The sequence below is a fragment of the Callorhinchus milii genome, unplaced genomic scaffold, assembly GCF_018977255.1.
Source record: "Callorhinchus milii isolate IMCB2004 unplaced genomic scaffold, IMCB_Cmil_1.0 Scaffold1, whole genome shotgun sequence".
NCBI classification, from domain to species: domain Eukaryota; kingdom Metazoa; phylum Chordata; class Chondrichthyes; order Chimaeriformes; family Callorhinchidae; genus Callorhinchus; species Callorhinchus milii.
The window spans coordinates 16716506-16740502 of record NW_024704742.1 but is presented as its reverse complement, the minus strand read 5'-3'; the positions used below and the strand labels follow the sequence as shown (position 1 = coordinate 16740502).

The following is a 23997-nucleotide window of genomic DNA, read 5'->3' as shown; positions in this document are numbered from 1 at the left end:
CCGTAGCAAAGATTACGATTTTTCAAGGGACAAATATAATCCTTATATTTAATATAGTGGGTTATCACACTAAAGCATCTCAAATGATTCACAGTTTCCTGCAAAGTGTGTCGTGTATTTCTCGGCAAACATTTCAACTAATTTGCATGCAGTAATATTGCACAAAAGGCCATGAAGTGAATGATCACTTTTTTATCTGGGGGACTGTTGCTCAGTACACCAGGAGAAACTCCCTTCTTTTTTTGAATAGTCCCACAGGATCTTTTATGTCCACCTGAACAGGCAGATGGGATCTTGGTTTACCATCTTAGCTAAAGGACTGTACCTCTGACAAAGCAGCACTGCACTGGAGTGTCAGCCTAAACCAAATACATTTTCCTTGATTGAATATTTCTCAATTTATGGCCATGCCCTAAATATTGTAGCTACTGGAAACAAAATTTATTTAGTACAGACATACTTATAATAGTTCGAATGTTCGGCGGGTCATTTCTTGATGCTCGCACGGGTCGCTTTTGACCCATGAGCCATTGGCCTAGACTATCACCTCAAAATCATGTCATGGAGCTTGAGCCAACTGAATCAGGTTGTCCATTTAAAACAGCATTGTCACCACGTTAAACTATTGGAGAAAAGTAGTTTGCAAAACTTCATCATTTTGCTTTCTATGATTGCAACAGCATGGAGAAGATATTTAATAAAATGTTTCACTATTAACAATCATGTAAAACAAATCAGGATTAATCAAATATGTTTCAAAAATTAGCGGGCCATCTGTTTCTAGAGAAATAGAGATTATATCAGAAAAAAATCCATTGTGATCCAAAAAATAAATTACTAATTTATAAAAATTAGGTAGAGGATTTTTTGGCAAATACATTCCAGATTCAATTCAATCTCGCATCCAGCTGACAACACAAGCCTCCTGTGATCACTAGATAACATGGATACAGTAAATCGGCAAACCTCAAATATATTCCTTTCCTCATTCCTCCACAACTGACAGATAGCTTAACCGAATCACTAGCTACATAGGAAGGTCAAATGACATTTCTTAAATTAAATATTAATTCACCCACTCCCAGCAGCCCTTCCCTGACAGCCACTGGAAGCAGTCTGCTAAATGTGGAGGCATTCAACGGGCATGAGCTGTGAAATGTCCCCACAATATTCTAAAGTAATGGCATTCTGAAAAAAATATTTCAAATAAACATGAAGTGCTGGACCCAAATTCACTGTTTTTCTGAATATAGACCAAATTCGTATTTGGGATAATTTTTGCTATTCTTACACAAAATGAATTAGAAATGGAATGAATGACTCGTATAATCCCTCCAAAAAAATGTGGTTACTGAATCCATGACTGTTTGTGGGACAATGCTGTGGGCAATTGGCTGCCACACTTCACCCACATAATACATAGTCACCACACTTTGTGGTATGATCTGTTTGTGTGCTATAACGTTCTGTGTAAATATATGTAAGTTTCTTTTTAAATAAATGATTAAATAATACAATTAAAATACTTAATAGTAATCCTCTGAGCTTGTTTGTTAAACCGATTTCCAAATAAATATCAAAATACAGCAAAAGGTTTTCAGGAAAAGCCTTGTTAATTCTATGTAGTTTCAAGAGAACCACCTCAAAAAGAGGGCCAAATCTCGTCAAAAACATCAGCAAGATTATTTAATCAGTGTTCATATTTATGAGACTTTGGACATCCTCCAATGTGAATTTGTTATTGTTGTAGTTGATTAACTATTACAACAGTAATACTGTGAAACATATATTTGAAAAAAAACTATGCATAAATATACATAAAATACTCAATTAACTCAAATGCGGCTCATTTGGTGTCCTGAACATCTGTTACAATGAGAAAGGGCTGCAGTTAGATATTCCGCTTATTGTTGCCACATCTGCAGCCACACTTACTCGTAGTGTGAAAGCTGAATGCTTCCTATCAAATTAATTTCTGCTGAGCTAGCTATTTTTTTCCAAGTGCTGAGCCCTGAAGCCAATCTCACAAAATCACAAGATTGGATCGGATGACGAAGGCCAGTCGCTCTTTTCAATCTCATCCTTCCAGAATACCCATTCTACCATCTTCTCATCGCTGCATCAATCTGTTTTTATAACTAAATCCATTGTCCTGTCCTCAACCATCCTTCCTGGTAACTTGTTCCAGTCATTAATTACCCTTTGGGTAAACAAATACTTCCTAATATCTGCCCTAAAATTGCACTTTAGAGCCTGTGTCCTCTTGTTCTGCTATTTCGGTGGCACCGTCATTTCATTCTCTTAGCATCAGACAGGAAGAAAAGAATTAAGCGAGATTTGCTTAAAATATGAATCATCAAATATAAATGGCCTGATAAACTTAACTGTTTTTGTATTCCATTTATTTACTTGTGTCTCAGGTATTTTTAGTAAATACATTATGAAGGAGAAACAATTTTGTAACATACCTAATTTGTATTTGGATTTGATTTAATCTTTAACATAAAAGTGTAAACTTCCAGTTTAAAAAAATTCAAATTTACAAAGGAAGGCTGCTTTGTAATTAACCCAAGATACAAATTATGCTTAATTAGCATATGCATTCAAAACCCTATCCAGATTAGCATAATAAATATACCTTTCATATATCAAAAGTTAAAACCTACCACGTTTGATTTATTAATAAAACTTTGGAAAACTTGGTCTGAACCATGACAACACCAAGTGATTCTTGTGCCTTCTCCTACACTCTACCTAACTAGACTGAGAAAAAAGTTACATACAACTCTATTCTTATAAAACAGCAAAATAAAGTATGGTTCTGCAATTCGTTTATCTGTCTGAATACATACAGCATTTATTTCCTACAAATTATGAGAGTGTTACAAACCTAATGTTTTCAATCATCAATACTACAAGAATTTTTGAGACATGTTTTGAAAGAGTGAAGGGAGTGAGTGAGACGGGGGACTCCGATGAAGTTCCAGAGAGTAGGGGCATAATGACTGAAAGCTCACCCACTGGTGGTGGGGTGGACAAAGTAGGAGACATGAAGCAAGCTGGTTCTCACTGAGCGAAGATAGCTGCCTGGTCAGTTGGATTGAAGGAGATCGCAGAGATTACATGTGTAAGAAAAAATAAAGCAGACTTTTGGGATGGTTATTAATCTTTACTTTTCTCAGGCAGTATACTGATGTAGCTTTCTACTGGTTCACTCTCCATCTTTCCAAATGACAATTCCAGGTTTCATTGACATACACTGGCTGATTGATGGATGGATGGATGGATGGATGGATGGGTGGGTGGGTGGGTGGGTGAGTAGATGGATTTGACCACATCACAACAGCTAAAACTATGGCCTGCAGCATCAGGATATGGTTGCCATGTGAGTTTCTTCTTTTGGTTTTAATCTGATGCCACAGAAATGTCAATCGGGCATTTCCAATGAACACAGGAGTTGAGTTCCTTTGAGAAACAAGGGACGCCAACTATTTTCAGTGCGGCAGCAATCATTTCAAAAGTGCAAAATTAAGCTGATAAAAAAATTCATAAAAGTCATCTGATGACCTTCATTTTCATTCTGTGCAAGACAAGATAATTTGATTGAGATAATGAAGCCAAAGAGACTTCTATGAGAATTTCTTTTCTTTCTTTCGACTGGTCCATTATTCATGTGTGAGTCATGACAGTGATTTTCGGCAAGGGTACTTGCGCATTTATTTAAACTACTGTATTCCTCTTGTCCTGTAACAATTCTCAAGGCAAACAGAATTTGAAGTATAGAGGTTTTAAGGTTAATATTGCGCTTGAGGCCAGTATGTTGTGATGGTTCATAATATGAATGTTTTGTGCACGGAGTGCAATTCAGAAGCAAATACAAGAAGCAATTGAAAATGTTGATCAAACCCCATCCATGCACAATGTAATGCTGTAGTTCACATTCTAGGCATGTCTATATCGTGGATTTGCGAAAGACCTGACATGTCAATGCCAAATCTCTACATTGTTTCAGAATAATTGAACCTGTTTTAGTATTGATAAGGCTCAAATGGAATAAAGGGAAGGGGAGGTATGGTGGCGAAGCTCCTGTGAAATGTAAACACCGGCATGGACTTGTTGGGCTGAATAGCATATTTCCATGTTTGTGTTCTGTGTAATAGAGCCAATATAGTCTATTCTGATCCTGACTTCATCCCATTGTCCAACCGCATTGACTTTAAATGGGACTCGTTGGATAGTGATCAGGAAAAGGAATCCATTGCATTCTTTACTCTTCTTAAATGCAGAGTGCTAAGACTAAGTGTAAAATAATAGTTATCCCTGCATTTGCCATAGCCCCTTATCACGTCATGGAAACATCTCAAAGTGCTTCACAGCAATTACTGTAAAGTTTAATCACTGTATTTTGTAGGTGAATGTAGTAATCGCCTTAGACAGAATTCCAAACCAAGCACAGATTGGTGAGCCAGTCTCCCAGCATCTTTAGTTTGCTACTTAATCAATTTATTACTACTAATATATAATATATATCATAATTCTTGCATTTTATATAGCATCTTTCATTTCAGAAGGATGTCTCACGGTGCTTTAATAGATTTACTATAAGGTGTAATGACTGTATTTTGTAAAACTATTCTCTGAAATACTACAGAATCTGAACACATGTAAATAAAGTAATGAGCAGAATATAAACTTGATCAGGCTTTGCCAACACTTCAGTATCTGAAATAATAAAAATAATCCTTGCATTTGCTGCAGTGCCTTATCACACTGTCAAAACATTTCACAAGATCTTATAGTAAAGTGCAGAAACTAGCAGCCAATTTGTATACAGTAATAACCAACAGTGAAAAAGTAAATGGTCAAATTTACATGAAGAAATTGTTGGCCAGGACACTGGAAGAAACCTTGTTCTCTTTTGAAATATTGCCAGCGGAACAGACACATGGCCAGTTTCATCTGTCTCATCTGATGGACGGCACCTCTGACAGTGCCTCCAGCTTTGTATTGGAGTGTCATCTTAGACTATGAGCTCAATTCCTGAAGTAGGGCTTGAACACCAACCGAGCCAGGATGAAACCATAAGCTGACAAACAGGCATAATTGCCTATTTTCTTCTTGTATTACAGACGCTGCATGTTTCTTGAAAAGCATTACTAGCCTTGCTTGAAACTCATTAAAGTATGTCTCATTGCTTCTTCGAATTGGTTACGTACATTTTATGAACCTCAAGCAGCACGACGTTCCTGAGAGGAAACATGTAACGGCCCCCATGTCCCTAACTGAGCCAATTTATTACCCAATTGTGGATCAAAAAGCCTTAACAACTGGCAGGAATAAAACAACGGCAATTAACCTTAGCCAGGCTGCAATTTTCTGTTATTTTAAACCCATTATGCCATCGGTTCCGAAAATCACTCTCCAGCTGGGTTTTATTACCATTCAATAACATTTAGAGCCATTTGCAAGATGTCTTTTCTTTTGCTGTAGCAGTAGACAATATACGAGTTGGGGAGATGGAGAGGAATGCATCTCCAGAGGTATTTTGAAGAAGGCATGCATGTCCTTGTGAAAGTTTTTTAAAAAACAAAGACAAACTATTTTGCATTTACTGACCAGTGTCCATCGAGGTGCAAGCAACCAGGATACTACTGAATCTCAGATGCAGATCAAAATCCTACAACTATTTCGGAGGTCATGTGGGTGATTCAAACCACTTTGCTCGTGGCTATCAAAGGCATTGCAGACATTAAGTGTTATTATGATGATGCTGCAGGAACTTTTCACAGTGACAGATGCATTCTTCCAGAGCCCAAGCAGGTTTATTCATTTCTCTAAAAGTGTGGCGCACAGTTTGCCCCACAATTTAATGCCTCAATTGAAGGATCCTAGTGCTCAACTATAAATGACCCACTCTCTTCACAGCAAGTCACTATGAACAACTGCCATCTAAACACAGATTAAAAAAGTTATAATGCAAAAATAAGGTTCTGAAATGATTATTGCAAACATTGAGCAGGTGAAGCAAGGTGTCAGAAAAGTGCGTGTTTGTTTCCAGCTCAAATATATAACATGGTTCAGCATTCAAGGCGTTGAAAACTTTATTAAACAAAGTCCTTGAGTGCAGAGAACCATTACATAATGGAACTTGTAATGTGCCAGTGTTCATGACAGTTCTTAGGTGGTATTACAAGTAAATTACCTCTCCTAGAAAACACAATAAGAATCCCAGTGAGAATAAAATTTGTCAGTCTGAGAAAGAAAGAATGAAACCCTGTGGAACCTTGTTTTTCTGATTGAATTGAAAAGGTGAGTCATGTATCCCATTTGAACATGGAGTTGGACTGTAGATCTACCTTGTTTGTTATTCAGTACATATTAAAGGGATCCAATTTCAACACATGACACAATGGAAATGAAGCACTTGATCACGTCTCTTGCGTGTAGCTTCATGACAAAAATGTTATATAACTCTTCTTCCTTCCCCTCCCATATATAGTGTTTCCAAGCACTTTTTAATAACCTATGAATATCAAATGCATTGCTGTTGAATATAAAACACTTTGCTGTTGTACAATACATTTATTGTTTTCATCCACTATCAAAGGTTGTAGAAAAACATTTAAAGTATAGCAAATTTAACTAAATATATGTTAGAAATTTCTGAGTTCAAACAGAGCAGTTCCTGCATAATATGTTCAATAATGATATGCATCCACGGTATAAAGTCTACTGAACAAAACTGGAGTAGATCTAATAGCATAGATGCATTTAAGGGGAAGCTATATAAGTACATGAGGGAGAAACAAATAGAAGGTTATGCTGATAGGCTTAGTTGAGAAAGGGCAGGAGGCCCATGTGAAGCATAAATGCCAGTTGGGCCGAATGGCCTGTTTCTGTACTGTATATTCTCAGTAAAAGATTGGAAAGTCAGCATTTTAAAAATGTATGAATTATGTAAACCATTGTCTTCATTCAATAAAATTAAGTGACCATTTAATTACAAGCTTTGAAAATTTTAAATAGACTTTTAGAGTTCAGAAAAACCTCTCTGGAAAAAGAATAAATAGGTGGGTTCGAAAAAGCAGTGGGATTCACTCGTATTATAATAATAATCCTTGCATTTGATATAGCGCTTTTCATGTCGGGAGGACGTCCCAAAGTGCTTCACAGAACACACTGTAAAGTGAATTGACTGTATATTTGTGGGCGAACGCGGCAGCCAATTGCGCACAGCAATGTCCCACAAACAGTCGTAGATTGAAAATGACCAATTTATTATTGTTTTTGGTTTTGGAGGGATTATTATTAGGCATTGTGTGGAGTAAGGAAACTTGCCCAAGGTTTCGCCCTCTGCCTGGAATTGAACTCAGGTCTCTCACTTGCAAAGCGAGTGCTCTAACCACTGAGCTACAGGAAAATCCAGTGACTGTATTTTCTACGAGAACGCAGCAACCAATTTGTGCATAACAATGTCCCATAATAGACATGAAATGAATAATCAATTATATAATTATATATATTATTGGCCAGGACATAAGGAGAAACTCCCTTCTCTTTTCGAGTAATGCCATAGGATCTTTAACATATCTGAGCAGATCAAGTGAGATTTCTGCTCTGAAACATGAGAAAGTGGACCACGGTGTTCTTGCGTGTTGGCCGTACCAAACCTCTGGATACTGACAGGATTCCCATGAGTGACTCAATGTCACTCTCAGTTAATCTGTTTGTCAACTGGTTTTTCGACTTCATTGTACCATAAATAAACCATGGAAAATGTGAATCTGAGACAAAATGAGAGAAAACAAATGTCCTTTACCTGTGCGTTAGCCGCCTGTGACTAACGCAGAGAGCTCTCTGGTTGTCTTGAGCAATGCACACTTTGTGTCGACTGCATTTCACATTTAGACAAGGATCTTTTGTGGAGTCCAGCCCTATGGATAAAAAAACCCTAATTATTATGAAAAATGACAAAAGAATTTCTGTCAATCCCAATCATACATAAACAATTATAAAATGCAAAAACCTCAAAACAAGGAAATGTAAGAAACAACTCAGTTATTCACGCTCCACATAGAGAAATATTAACTATTGACTATGCAAACACATGTTGAACGTCAGGTCTTCTTTGACCCCAACTATTCTTCAAACCTTACATTCAGGCTCGCAATTGCTCAGCTCTTTCTTATTTCTGCAACATTGTCCAGCTCCATCATTATCTTTCCCCACTCTGGCTGCGAAGACACACACTCATATCTTTATCACCCACAGGCTCAACTACACTAATGCCCTACTTGCTAAACTCCCTAGCGCCTCCCTACACAAACTCAGCCCATCCAGAACTCCGTGCCCCCGCTCCCACACCAGATCTGCGAGTTTATCATCCAAAAGCATGCTCGGCTATACTGACTCTCCAACTCCTAGTGCATCAAATTCAAGATTCCTGTGCTCGCTTTCAAATTCCCGCATGAACTTGCCCCACTCTATCTCTACAACCTCCTGTGATCCTATTGTACCCCCCCCCACACAAATAACTGGCAGTTTCATGTCACCTGCCCGTACCACCATCAGTGGATATATTTTCAACCATTATACCCGACTTTCTTGGGCTTGATCCCACCCCTCATCTTCCCCTTCAGTTCAAGCTCCCATAGAATAGTGTAAAGTGCTTTGCCCTTCCGATGTAAGAGGCACTATGTAAATGTAAATTGGTAATTTATTGTTAGATTATCATTATCTATTATCAATAGATTGCTAAACACATTAATGCTTTATGTAATGCACTATCATCAAATAGATACCACCATTGTATTTAACTTTTGGAGCCACATAATTGCAAATGCAACATTAAATGTAAATTTGTTTTCTGCATTGCTGCTTTTAATTGTGCCATAATGAGTGAGACTGACATAGGTGTTCATACAATCGCATTTTGTAAGCTAAACGTTAATGCCTGAAACTGACACATTACTCAAGAGTTTATTGCATTTATATTTACTCCCTGCTGTGACTGTTCAGCCTAACAGGCAGTTCATTGGTATTTAAGCATAATGTATGGAGCTGACAATAATGGGTACATCCGTTGGGCATACAAATGCCCTCTGACATTTAGCAGACCACCATGCAAATCAATACCACAATAAACACTTAACAATAAGATAATAATATAGTGTCTTATCGCATCATTGAGATGTCTCAAGGGACTTCACAGAATATACGGTAAAGTGAATTGACTATATATTTTGTGGGCAAAACGCAGCAGCCAATTGCGCTCAGCAGTGTTCCACAAACAGTCAGAGATTGAGAGACTTTTTTTTTAGGGATTATTATCCCACCGAATGCAATACACCAATCAACTAACAACTAGGTTCCTACTTACTGCTGGGTAAACAGAGGCTTTTGGAGTAAAGAAACATGCCTAAGGTTTCGCCCTGCCCGGGAATTGAACCCAGGGCCTCTCGTTTGCGAGATAAGAGCTCCAATACGCAACGGGACTCCACATTTATTTGCATTTATTTAGCACCCTTCACATATGATAAAAGCACTTTACAAAGACAGGGTCAGACTCCTCGTGACCCAGTAAGTCTGTCAAGGAAGATGAGCTATGATGCTATTTACCCACACTATAAGGATTGTAATTTCAGTTAAAAACATTCAGATTGGTAATCATATTCAATATCTACTGGAGCAATGAATTTAAGAGATTGTTTTAAAAACAGCAGAGTAAAAATCTTCAAGAAAATCGAGTCTTATTTGTCACTGTTGACAACTTTAGTTTTCCATAAAATCTACATCTGTCTATTGTTGAGATGTTAACTATTATCGTCAAAAAAAATACCCAGCTCCCGCTTGCAGATTAACAAATTCACAAGCTGTGCGGACCAGTCGACTTGATAAGATGGTTTACACCATGCCAGAGTTCATCATCCTCAACTTTGAAGAGATGTAACCGGGCTGTCAGAATCTGAAGTAGCACCATAAAGTTGCTGTCCCTCGAGACATGCCTACATGTGGTTACTCTAGGATACAAGAACTCTGTAACTGCCTCTCAATGCTCTGTGCCAGCTCAAGCAATCTGCAATTGTTACTAGTAGCGTAGTTTCACACCATTGCAACAAGCCTGAAGAACTCTTTCCTGGACAGTGACCTTTCCTGGAACTCTGTACCTTGTATGCAGGAGATTCAACAAAGCTTACGTTAACTCAACAATTGCTTGACAATGCAATGAGGTATGGAAAATCTACATCACTTTTCAGTGCTGCTCACAACCACTAGCATGATCACCAGGAGATCTCCGTTTGTTAGACTGATGTCAGACTGCATACTATTGTAATGCCACGTAAACACAAGGCAAAATTACTAAGGTGAGAAGAGAGCTGAGTTTCTCCTGGTGTCGTGGCCAACAATCCCCCAATTAGAATTGTTCATTCACTTCATGGCTGTTTATGGGACAACATTGGTGCACGCGAGCTTCCACATTTTCACCTACAAATACTATTTGTACTATACTATTACTCTTTTTCAATATATCCTGTAAAGCGCTTTGAGACATCCTCCTTGACATAAAGGGCATTAAATGAAATGCAAGGATTATTATTATTAGGATCTCCTTGGAGCTGAACTGGCTCCAAGATAGTGTTCTTGGCAAAGAATGCTGGAGTTCAATCAATCCTCTCTGCAGTCTTGATAGTCCAGTTCCTGATCCGGGCAGGCCCGCAGTACTCCAGGGCATCTCTGATGCCAGACCAGCTAGGCTGGACTTGGAGGGGTAGATCAGTCACTCGGAGCAGGAATTCTTCCCATTTAACTCCTGTTAATCCAGCAAATTATACCCTTAATGGTTAGATTGGTCCTAGCTAGTCAAGCAATACAGACAGTGTTTTCAATGGCAAGCTTCATAGTTTTAGCTGGTTAAACTCCAACTGTACCGTAACACGTACTCTGGGATCCTCAAGCCTTGGCTCTTGCCAACCCATGCCTATTACTTTCCAGGATTAGTAAGACGGATACACCCCTCTGGGGAGAGAAGTGCTCATTCTATTCCTGAAATGGGAATTTCCAATGTAAGGTGGGATACATGGAACTCTCAGTTTGGTTTGGATACTCTTAAGCATGGCGATGGGTTTCTGTATGTATCGCACACACGGCTGACCAAAAAAAGTATAAAATGAATATGTTGCCTTCTTCAATGATAAATAATGTATGCATTTTTCTTTGCAAGGAAACTATCGTCGTGGAAACTGCAATTGTCCGATACTGAGGCAATTTCCACACATCCTCCAGACAATGTTGTTTCATCTCTAGAGGGTGCTGTACCACATTGCTGCAATTCAAACTGTACTCTGTGCTAAGTAGTGACATATTTTCTCTGCTTACAACTCACTGCTAAACGCTTTTTGAGAGGAAACTTTATTGCACATTTGCTCAATACCCAGACTAAACGTAAACTTGTCAAATGAATGAATTACATCACAAAATAAAATTCGTAAATTAAAAACAGCTTTTAGAATTTTTACTGGGGGGGAGGGGAGAGGAATTACAAATAATGCATTTATACTGTGGCCACCATGGCAAATCACTGCAGTTTGGCAGCATTTTTAGCATGAAATATGCAGTGTGGAGCCAGCATTAATTGCACTAAAGCGCTACGTTTTGCCCACAAAATGCACAGTCAATTCACTTTACAGTGTATTCTGTGAAGCCCTTTGAGACGTCTCGAAGAAGTAATAAAGCGCTATATCAAATGCAAGGATGCTTATTATTATGGACACCACCTGGAGGAGGTGCTTTTAGAAACAGACTGATTTTTCCTGTTGTGGTATAACTGCAGTGATGTGACTCTCGTGAGCCCTTTAAAACCCTCAGGTCGCCCAGGAGATGGCCCAGAAACTTGCATGGAATTATTCTGCAATATTGTTAAAGGACTGGCTGTTCAGACAACTCTTCAACATATCAGTCAATTACAATATCAAGAAATATAAACCAGGCTTTCTGCCTTACATTGCTCCACAGCCTGAATCGCTGACTTCTCTTTCAATAGTATAAGCACTAAATAAAATTACAAATGAGAACAAATTCTCCCTTATTTCAGCTCTTTTCAGTGCTTTTGATCTTAAGGTTTTTTCCCAAATATTTTGAACAACTCAATGAACAAATTGGCAGTAGTTCTAGCATTGTTAATGAAACATGTCCAAAGCTCTTGGTATTTGTCGATAGGCTCTTCAGTTCAGAATAGTGTTCATTACTGTCAAGCGTCCAAATCCATATGCCTAACAGTCTTCATTTTGATGATGTTACATGTAAAGTTATGCATATCACAAATTTAAATGCATGTGAAACTTGACTGATTTTTATAATACTCTGATTCACTGCACAATGAATTGTTTTTGCTTATAGGGCTGGAAATACAATATTTGAAGCAAATACATTTTACATTCTGGTTTAAAGGACATTGCAGCTAAAATGGTTTTGAGGTGAAACAGAGCTTTGAAGGCATAAGCAATGTAAAATATATCCATGATATAAACTGCGTTTTCTTCAGGGAATTCCCCATATGTCATTCCAACCACATCAAACCTCAACTTTGAGATTTGAATTTGGAGCAAAAGTCATGTGAATCAGCATGATGCACAATCTTTCAACTTTTCAAAAAACAAAGAATTTTCATGCCTCTTGGTTTAACCAACTCTTTATAACTCTACTGATTTAGTGGTCTGAATGGCAAATTTTACATTTCTTCCATTCGAATCCTGCTTCATAGAAAACTGGTTTCCTCTTTAGTGGCACACAACAAAACCCTTTTCCCTTCAATACTCAAAGAGATGTATAAACTTCACCTTTGTTCAAGACTTCAATCCTGCTCTCCCATCAGGGGAACATCTTCTAGCTCCTTGATTGCACTCATGAATGTGATGCAAAAAAAAATCAATTTCCACATCATCCTTCCCTCATCTCCAGACTCAAACCACTATTTCCTCCTTTGCAATTCGCATTTTTTAAAAAAAGTCTCAATACTATCATATATATATCCTCTGAACTTACTTCAACTAATTCCTCCTACCCTGTATGTATGATGTTAACACATGTGGTCCTTCCTGCCTGAGTCTTCACTGTGTTGAATATGTTCTGGTGTTTGCTATTCATTTCTTTGCAGGATAGCAAGTCTGTAACATTCCTTACTTCCTTCAGTCTTCCCATAATCCTAAAATCTACAGTAGTCATCTAATTAGAACAACAACTAGCATTTATATAGGATAGCATCTCAGAGTGCTGAACAATGGCGGAGGCTGTCGTCGAGCCTGGGGGAGGTAACCGTAAACCTGGTCGAAGAGTAAGGTCTTCAAACGTAATCTGAAAATGGGGAAGGAGAGGGCAAGGTGGAGGAATTGAGAGAGAGTTCCAAAGTTTTAGGGCGTAGTACCTGAAAGCACAGCTTCCGATGGTGGAGTGGAGAGAACGAGGGACAAGAAGGAGACCAGGGCTAGACGAGCAAGGTGGCAGGTAGTGGAGTGGTCTGCTTACAACAACAACAAGATTACATTTGTATAGCGCCTTTCACGTCGGGGAGGATGTCCCAAGGCATTTCAGACCCGAGCTGGGGTTAGGGAGGGAGAAGGGAGAGGAAGTGGAGTGACCGATGGCATGGTTGAAGAGGAAGGTTTCGAGGTGGGACTTGAAGGAAGCTAAGGAGGGGGGCGAGGCGGAGTGATTGGAAGATGGAATTCCAGAGGTTGGGGGCAGTGTGGCTGAAGGCTTCCCGCCACGTGGAGCAGGCTGGAGCCAGCTGAGCGGAGGGAGTGGGCAGGTTGGTAGGGGGTTAGGAGGTCATAGAGATAGGGTGGGGCAAGGCCATGGAGACCAGGGAATTAAGGGATTTGTAACGTTGGACAACTTTCTTCAACTGAACGTCAGCAAGACCGAGGCCCTCCTGATTGGCTCGTGCCAGCGCCTCCACACCTCGGGCGCTGGAATCAGCATCCATGGCTGCACACTCAACCTCACTAAGCCAGTCAGGATCCTGGGTGTTTTGTTTGACTCTGAACTTCCCCACATCTGCGCCATGACTGGCACTGCCTACCACCACCTTCGCAACATTGCCATACTCTGCCACTGCCACACCCCTCAGGCTGCCGAAACCCTCACCCACACATTCGTCACATCAAGGCTCGATTATGGAAATTCCCTCCTCGTCGGCCTTTACAACTCTTCCCTTCGCAAACTGCAGATCATCCAAAACTCTGCAGCTTGTGTACTCTCACGCATCAGGCTCCGTGACCCCATCAATTCCACCATCACCCGACTCCACTGGCTCTCCATCCCTCAGAGGATCGAATTCAAGATCCTCGTCCTCACTTTCAAGGCCATCCATAGTCTTGCCCCCTCCTACCTCTCTGACTGCTGACTCCCTACCAATCTGCCCATTCCCTCCGATCAGCGGGCTCCGGCCTGCTCCATGTCTCCCGCCCGACCAGCTCTACCATCGGTGGCTGAGCTTTCAGCCTCTCTGCCCCCACACTCTGGGACTCCATCTCTTCGTCTCACTTTCTCCATTGTCTCTTTCAAGGCCGGTCTCTAGACCCTCCTCTTCGATCGTGCCTTCGGTCACCCTCCCACCTCTCTGCCTTCGCTTAAATTTCAATGATGCATTCTTTAAGTGGCGTTTTCTTCACACACATCATGCTGTGTAATTGATCAGTTTCTTTACTGACGCAATATGAAAACTGCAAAACATTGTTGCAGAAACTGCAGTAGAATCCGTATAGAGTAACTGTAATTCTGTCTAATTCACAATAGACAGGAAGTCATTCTTCTTGACTTGAACAACTTGAACAAGTCTGGGTCCAACATATCCTTTATATTTTTCAGTAAGGAAATGTATCACTATAATGAATATTGTTCTTTTTACACTAAAATTGTTTTATTGTATTGACTTTTTGATGATTTTTTAATATCAGCAACAAGATAACAAAACAGAATGAAACAAACATTTGTTTAGTGCCTTTCACATCGGGAGGACATCCCAAGGCATTGGACAATCAGGAATCCGCACCTGAGCTGGTGGTTGGGATCAGGAGAGGTGGAGGGCAAGGAGGGTAGACGTAGGAGGGTGCCCGAAGGTGCGGTCGACGAGGAGATTCTTGAGACAGGTTTTGAAGGAGGCGAGGGGAGAGGGGGTTGGTGGGGGAGGCGTAGGGACTGTGGGATGGAGATTTCAGAGGGTGGGGGCAGAGAGGCTGAAGGTCCCCCCTCCAAATTTATTTGAAAACTGCAGAATCCAATGAAGATTGAATTTAAGGACCTTCAAAAATTCAGTGTGACCTTAAATTATAAGTCAAAATTAAATTATGGGCTCATATTAGTTTTGTCCTCTTATCTGTACTGTCTAATGGAAATTGACAGTTTGAGTTTACAGATAAGAGTTTGGAACACAAAAAAATGCAAACTAATCCACAATTGTAATTCATGGAAATTTGAAGGATATCGATACAGGATTTGGATTTAATCCTATCAAATGTGTCGCATAGCCGTGATTCCCTAGATTGTCCTAGAAGGAATGGAGCCAATGTTCAATGAGGAGATGAGTATGTATTGCTTTTATTCATCTGGGATGTTCTTTGCCAGGCAAAAGAAATATGAAAAAAGAGAACATGATAAAGAGTGAAACAAGAAAAGATCATTCACTCCAAATTTATTGCCAACACAGACAGTCATTCACTGTATCATGTGCTCCAAACATTTAAGTTTTATGTTATGTCTCCTCAGGGTGGAGGCAAGTGGGGTCTCCTTGGAGCTAAAATGGTGATGTTTGGCAACGGAATGTCAGAATTGAGTCAGATCTCCAGCAGTACCCCAGCCAGGCTGGTTCAACAGCAGGACTTTGGAAGGCAGGCCACTCACTGGAGGCAGGGACTCTTCCCACTCAGCTTCCGTTAATCCTGGAAGCAAAATCCCTAATGAATAGTGTAGTCGTCGCTGGACAAGCAGTAGGAAAGCTTGCCAGGCAGTACTTTCAATGGCAAGACATGTGGTTTTAGCTGGTAAGACTCCAGCAGTATCCCAGCACACACTCTGGGGACCCCAAACCTTAACTCTTGCCAACCTGCACCTAATACTTTCCGGAATTAGAAGCAAAATGCATCCCTCCTGGGAGAGAATGCGCATTCCATTCTAATAAATATCTCTGGAATTTCCATGTATAATAATAATAATAATAATAATCCTTGCATTTGATATAGCGCTTTTTACGTCTTCTAGACGTCCCAAAGTGCTTCACAGAATATACTGTAAAGTTAATTGACTGTATATTTGTGGGCGAACGTGGCAGCCAATTGCGCACAGCAATGTCCCACAAACAGTCATGGATTGAAAATGACCAATTTATTATTGTTTTGTTTTGAAGGGATTATTATTAGGTGTATGGAGTAAGGAAACTTGCCCAAGGTTTCGCCCTGCCTGGAATTGAACCCAGGTCTCTCACTTGCAAAGCGAGTGCTCTAACCACTGAGCTACAGGACTTTACCTCGGACATGGCAAGTCTCTATTCTCTCCATCAGCTGCAGAGATCTGATGTGAATGCATTCTGGGCAGGCTGAATATAGTTCGTAATGGGCACAAGTCTGTAGAGCAAACATGAACCAGCAATCCCATGGTGAAAGAAGCTTGACTGATGTGCAATATAAAATATTAACGCTATATATATATATGTATAGGCGGGATGCGTGGAACTCTGTTTGGTTTGAAAACTCTTAAGCATGGTAATGGGTTTCTGCTTATCAGACACCCGGCTGACCAAAAAAATGTTTTTCCCCATTATCTCCTCTTCTGAAAGTACTGGTGTGTGCTGGTGTTTGCCAGCTGAGCAATCATCATCTTTTACAGAACATCAATTCATCATTGTCCCTACTTATCCTCATAACAACAGAACAACAAATACTGAAACAAGGAGAAAAAAATGACCAGCTTGCATGCAGTAATAAAGAGTTAAGACAAGAAGGTTATAATGGGTGGCACGTTTTTGCCTTAAAGTGTAAGATCAATACCCTTAACAATTGATGGAAAGGGAAAAGACCAAGTGGAATGCCGAAACTAAGATAATGGAACTGTGCACAGGAGGACATGAAATAGAATGAGTGGCAAAGAACAGTCAGCTGCAGGAACTGGCAAAGTGGTGGAATGGCTATGTCTATGATCAGCTTCGTTTATGACCGACTTCACTTATCAGGAATCACACTTATCTGTCCCAGCTGACAAATATCAGTAGGTCATTCAGTCAGGTCTTTAGAAGCACAAGAAGAGCAAAATGGCATGCAGTGGAATGTTGAAGAGTTCAATCAAAAAGGTAACAATAACTGTTAAAATCCAGTAGCAAGTAATACACAATAAATATGGAAGATCAGGAGCAAACAAAATGAGAGACGTAGAAAGATAATTGAAAAAAAAGCAGGGCAGAAACTAAGTTTTCAAAAGTTAAAGTAGTTCACAAAATTAAGATTTTATTTAGCTCCAAAGCAATAATATTGCATTAGATATTCCTAACACTTAAAGTGCAGTATCAGGCGTTTGTTATCTAAAAGATCCTTCCCTCAACTCTTACCTCTCTCCCTCCCTCTAAATCACAAACTATCCTATTTTCCTCTGTTTGATCAATATTGTTCTTTCGAAACTCGAAATACATCAGTCAACATATTCTCCCCTCACCTCCCACTCCCCACCACCACCCCCAGCACATTCTCAGTGTACTACAATTAAAACACGAGTCTGGCTTCAACTCCAACTTATTCTTTCCCAGACGCTTGATTCTTGGTCCCTTATCTATCTTACCTACCTATTTTCTTCTAATTACAAACCTCTGCATAACTTATGTGCAAGCTTTCTATCATCATACCACTACTTTCGATTTCCCTTTGTTTTAATCTAATCTTTTCAACCTTGTTGGATTTTTTGTACCAAGAGCCTTTTCTCTGCACTTTGCTATGAAAAAAAGCAGAAGACATGTCAATGAGATGTCAGTTTTCTAATTTATACCTTCAACAGAGCCGATTCAGTTAAATGCAAAAATGTCTTTTTATATAGGAAAACGGGTTACAAGTGAGTCTCTTACCTAAATTTAGCATTCTTATAGTAAAATAAATATTGTGTAATTATTTTAGCCTCAATCTTTGTAGCCTCAATATTTTTGCTTTATACACACTTGTAAAAAAAATTCTGCAAAATGAAATGTAAATAAAAATTACATCAAGTGAGTTACACCATCATTAAAGTAACCAAGACAAGCGCAATTCATTGCATGAAAATACACATTCATGTACATACACATAATACATATGCGAACAAAAACAATTCTACAGTATACAGATTGTGACCAAAATAAAATACCTACCAAACAATAATTAGTTACAAGGTAATTATATCACTGGGAGTTGAAAAAAATACACTTTTGGAGAGAAGTATGAATCTAGACCCGAGGTGAATTTCTACTTACAACAACAACTTGCATTTATATAGAGCCCCTCATGCAGGGTATCACCCTCAGTGGTGGAGCATGACGCCGAGACATGAGGAGGTGATTGTAGGCACGGTCGAATAGGAAAGTCTTCAGGCCCGAACTGAAGATGGGGAAAGAGGGGACAAGGCGGAGGGGTAGAGGAAGAGTGTTCCAGAGTTTTGGGACATAGTGGCTGGAAGAGTGGCCACCAATGGTGGAACGGAGGGCACGAGGGACAAGCAGGAGGATGGAGCCAGTCAAGCGGGAGCTGTGGGTATCTGGTTGGGAAATAAGCAGGTAGGAGAGGTAGGGAGGTGCTCGGGCATGAAGGGATTTGATGGATGCTGCTGAGCAAAATCACACTGAGTTAAAACACCTAGTTTCCCACAGTTTTGGATAATCTTTCACTTCTTTTGGTTGGCATTTCCTCTAAGGTCTCGATACCAAATTGAGTCTTTGTGAGGTTACAATAAAGAAAAGTTGGGAGAAGAGTGAAAGCTTTATTGTGCACTGGATGTTTCAAAGCTTTCTGGAAATGTCAAAATTGGATTGTTTTTTAAAAAATTACCGTTCCCTAATAAGTGGCATCCATCATATTTATCAGCACAAGAATCACCCCAAAGGTCTTACATTTCAAGCAGAGTAGTATTTCAGCTTACTCACCAGGGTTGCAAGTTTGCATATGGTTGGATGAAACAAACAGATGCTGCCCATTACCAGCCAGCTGTAACCTGACCTAATTTCATTGGTAATGCAGAGTATTGTATAATGGCAGATTTGGTGGGAACACATGTTAATCTCTCTGGGGTTAATAGCTCAATTTGACAATTATTTGAATTTAAAATAAAACAATATAAAGTGCTCTCAGAACAAACTAGAGCGCTTTTTTCCTCTACATTGAAAGAATGTAGTACTGCTCAAAACTATGAGCTGAGCAAATGGGAGGATGCATTTGTACTCTGATGCATTTGTCTCCACAATTTTAGATAATCTTATAATTTTCCACTTCCTTTGGTTGGCATTTCCTCCAAGGACTGTATCATTTCGGCTCCTATATTAGTGAGTCGAGGAACCCAGCAGCAGAGTGCAATGATGTAGTGTTTCACTGTTATGCATGTCCTTCTCAAGAGAAGAGTGCCTGGTTTCTGCTTAACACACCCTCTATGAGTGAAGCAAGAATGGAAACATTATTCTATAGAAGCAACTGCGGTCTTAGATTCTTTAAATGTGTTTAAAAAAGGATGAGTACCTTATATAGGAATCATGCTGCCTTCAGTTACTTTTGCTTTAAATTTACACAGAACAGCAGCAGTGCACACAGGTTCAAATAACAAAATATGCTGAGCTAGTGCATTTTGACCGGGCAGTAAGTGTGCTGAAGCAAGCGGATTCAGCTGGGCTAGGAAGGGAAAATCGGCCAGGATTCTCCCTTCTGAGTGTCATCTAGGAGGTTCTTGTGGAAGATATGTGGATGACAAGTGAGGTCAAGAAGGGGATCTGTGCCATGATTCACATCAAGGTTAATGAATATTGGACACTTGGACAATATACTCTGTGGAACTAAGCCGCCAGAAAGAAAAAACTAATTACAGGAAAAATAGAGGAATAAATTGCTGGGGGTGTGGGGTCGACACCAGAGAAATGAAAGTATGCCCAAACGTATCTGCATTTAGATAACCATCCTATACTATTTATTTACCGTATATTTATCATTTTTCTTTATGAATTAGTTCAATTTCTACAACTGATACTGTATTATTAACATGGGTTAATAATACCTGTAAATTACAATGTAACAATTCTTCAGAGTAATTTAATCGTACCCTTCTTAACCCAAGTCTTCACAGTGTAGCTTAATAAATTCCAAATACAAAATAGCTGATGTTATCAGTATATCAATAGAAAAAGAAATAATGCATTGCACAGCATGTGCATATTGGTAATAATGCAATTCCTCATTCATACTAAAACAAAAGTTGAGGCATTTGTCCTTCCTAGAAATTGATGCCTCTAAAGTATCACTTACCAATATTGATTTTACAGAGTGAACAGATCACTCTTTATTGAGGTATAAAAAGTAATTTACTAGAACAGTTTCCAAATCATTTTTCATTATAGACTTTTTAGCATTATAGTAACATACTTAATCTCTGTAATTTGGTTGAGTTCCAAATTATAGTGATATGTAAAAATCTCTTCTGTAAAGTACTCATTGAAACAACTTTCATTTGCATAGGGCCCTTTATGTCTTGGAGAAGCTGACACAGATGGAGTCAGGTACCAAGAAAGGGAGAAAGGGAAAGGAGAGGATGGAAATAACAATAGGCACTGTTGAAGAGGTAGGGATTTAAAGATAGATGGGGAGGTGAGGAGGAGGGGTAGATAGAAGGAGTTCTAGAGGTTAGGGGAATAGTTGCTGAAACAAACGTGGCTACCAAGCAACTATAAGGAAAACGTCATGAATGTAAGAAATTTTAAGATAGGAAATCATCCCAGCTGACCATAACCATACAAAAAATAGCAGCAATTCCAAGAACCGGCATTTATATAGAACTGTTCATGTAGGATACCATCTCAGAGCACTTAAGAACATGGGAACAGGGGCAGTCCATTCAGTCCCCCAAGTCTGTTCTGCCATTCTATTAGATCATGGCTGATCTATACCTCAACTGTGTATCTCACTTCATTGACAGAGAGCGTGAACCCGAACAGGGTGAGAGATGGAGGGAGGAATAGGAGGGAGGAGAAAGGCGGCATCATAACGGTTGGACCAAAAAGCCCCCCTGGTATTTATAATTCAAACCCAGCTACCTGCCTCTTCAATACATCCTCATGTCCTTCTCTTTCAGAAACACTTCTTGATGACTCGTGAACTGTTTCGACAACAACTTGCATTTATATAGCGCCCTTCATACGGGATAGCATCCCGGAATATTTCAATGAATCTATCCCTGCAATAGTACTGCATAATTCTATTATCTCTGTGAAAAAACATTCCCCTGATGTACCTTTCTGTTTTATAACTTTTGCTCCCAATACAGTTTTTTTAAATCTATAGCATAATGAACAATTTGTCAGAATGAATCTTGTCAAGCTCCTTAATTAATTTGGCAGTTTTTAGCAAGTCACCTCACAGTGCCTTTCCTTCAAACAAGACTCACTTCATTAACTCTTCCTCATAACTTTCATTCTTAAAACCGGATATCTTCTTTGATTCTTGCTTCTGCACTGCTCAAGGCCAATAATCTCCTTCCCAAAATTAGATACCCACTGCACATAGCATTCATTCCAGGTGAGGTCTGCTCAACAATTTCCAAAGCAATAACACAACTTCTTTTGATTTGTCCTCTGTTCCTCTGACAACGTAACCTAGTACTTTATTTGCTTTTTTCTAATACTCGACTGAAGTACTGATAATTGCTCCCTGGCAAATAAACCCAGGATCTTTTTCCTCATCATCATATTGTATAACTGTTCCAGTTACCATTTTGTCTGTTGGTTCTTTGCTAACACACAAATTATTTTACATTATCCACATTGAACTGAATCTGCCACCTTCCAGCCCAACTTTCAAGAAGGTCCAAATCATTCTAAATCTAATTGAATTCTTTCTCTAATTACTTTGCCACCTATTTTGATATCATGGAGATTTTACTTAGATTCTCTCATCCAAGTCTTTAATTTAGACACTTAAAACAGTAAGGATCTCAAGGTAACCTGGTTAGTAACTTTGTTCAACCCAAAAAAGCTTTTTTTGATAGCTACTCTTTCTTTCCTTTTTAAGCCAATTTTCTAATCAGCACTGAACTTTATTCTCTTTTCTTTGCCTCAGACCCACTTAGTTGTCAGCCGGGCTCAGTTTCTAACACTCTCACTTCTGAGGTAAAAGATTGTGTGTTTGAAACCCACGTGCGTTTGAGACTTTGAATATAGATAATCTAGCCTGACTCTCCAATACAGTGCTCCAATCCAATGCAAACCTTGTAGTTGGAGATGCCATCCTTCATATGAGATAATAAACCAAGTGGATGTTATAGATCCCATGGCATTGCTCAAAAAGAAAAGGGAAAGTTCCTCCTGGTGTCCTAGCCAACAAACCCCAAATTTGCTAATTCATTTCACGGCTATTTGTGGGACATTATTTTGTACAAATTGGCCATCATGTTCACCCACAAAACGCAATATCACTGCAGCACAGTATCACCTGCTTTGCTTTGAGAAGTTCTCTTCACATGAATGGCTATACCACATGTAAGGATTATTATTACAAAGCATTCCATAATATTAGGTACTATGAGTATGGGAGAATATCACATTATTTAACATGTCACATAAAAGGCCTGAATATATGACTTTTCCCAACTATTGCTGATGGTGACTAATACTAATAATTTGTGATGTTTAGTTTTTAAAACTAAATGACCACTAGGTGGCAACAGCTCCCCCAGAGTGATGTTTCTTGTTTTTTAGATCAAGATTCAATGCCATTTTTGATATTTTATCTGCAAGAGAAATTTCACAGTAAACTCTGTAAAACTCCAGCTGTTGGAGTCCTTTAACACCACATTTTACTGGTCAAGACAGATTTCTTGTCCAATCGGTAAAATGCTATTTATGGGACATATCACCATGACTCACAACATAATAGCTTGAAAATAAATATTAAACCAAATAAAAAATTACAAGATAATCCAACAACTGGAATTTACAATTAAATATGTTTTGCAAAGATGTGATTGGATCTTGAAAGTCAGGAAGCCCCAATACTCCGGCAGGCTCAGAGTCAGTGCCGACTAACTCTTGTCAGCCTTTAACATAGAACAGGGTACAATCTTTTTAAATGGTCATTCACTCCATGGATGCTTGTGGGACATTGCTGTGTGCAACTTAGCTCAGCTTCAAATACACAGTCACTACTCTTCACAATAAAATTCTTGCGAAGCATTTTGAGAAGTCTCGACGATGTAAAAAGGCACAATATCAAATTCAAGAATTATTATTGCTATAATGTATTTAGAAACATAGGAAAACGGGAATAGGAGGAGGCCATTCAGCTCATCAAACTTGTTGCACCAGTTTATTAGATTTTGGCAAACCTTTTAATCCTAATTCTCCACTTTATGCTTTCGCCAAACCCATGAATATCTCTATTTGTGAACTGTACCCACCATGACGAAGGATGCAAGACAAGCATTGATAATATACTGCAGTAAGACACACTCAGAATGCACAGCAAAACCTTTACATTTATAATTCAAGTGCTCATAGATTTGTACCAAGAATATCTATCTTTTGAAATAAAACATCAAAGATTAAACAGAAGTGAAGACTGACTACCAGTGAGATAAAAGAATAAAATATTGGGATGTTCCTCTTAATAACGTAAACTATATAAATCATCTGTCTTGCTGAGGATATTAAATCCACTTTATTAACCGTAACATTAATTCAAGTCACATAATCATATTGCTTTCAAACAATTATTTCAAACATTTTGTTCTATCTGTCATGAC

At 39.1% G+C, this 23997-nt stretch overlaps 1 protein-coding gene across 2 annotated transcripts in view; it reads right to left on the bottom strand.

Annotated features, from left to right (window-relative positions):
• LOC103177346 (SPARC (osteonectin), cwcv and kazal like domains proteoglycan 3) overlaps positions 1-23997 on the bottom strand; it is a 236502-nt gene that overhangs the window by 83124 nt on the left and 129381 nt on the right. For both annotated transcript variants that reach the window (XM_042337572.1, XM_042337576.1), the window contains one exon: positions 7820-7934. In XM_042337572.1, the coding sequence (XP_042193506.1) occupies positions 7820-7934 (115 nt within the window). The remainder of the gene's footprint in view (positions 1-7819; positions 7935-23997) is intronic.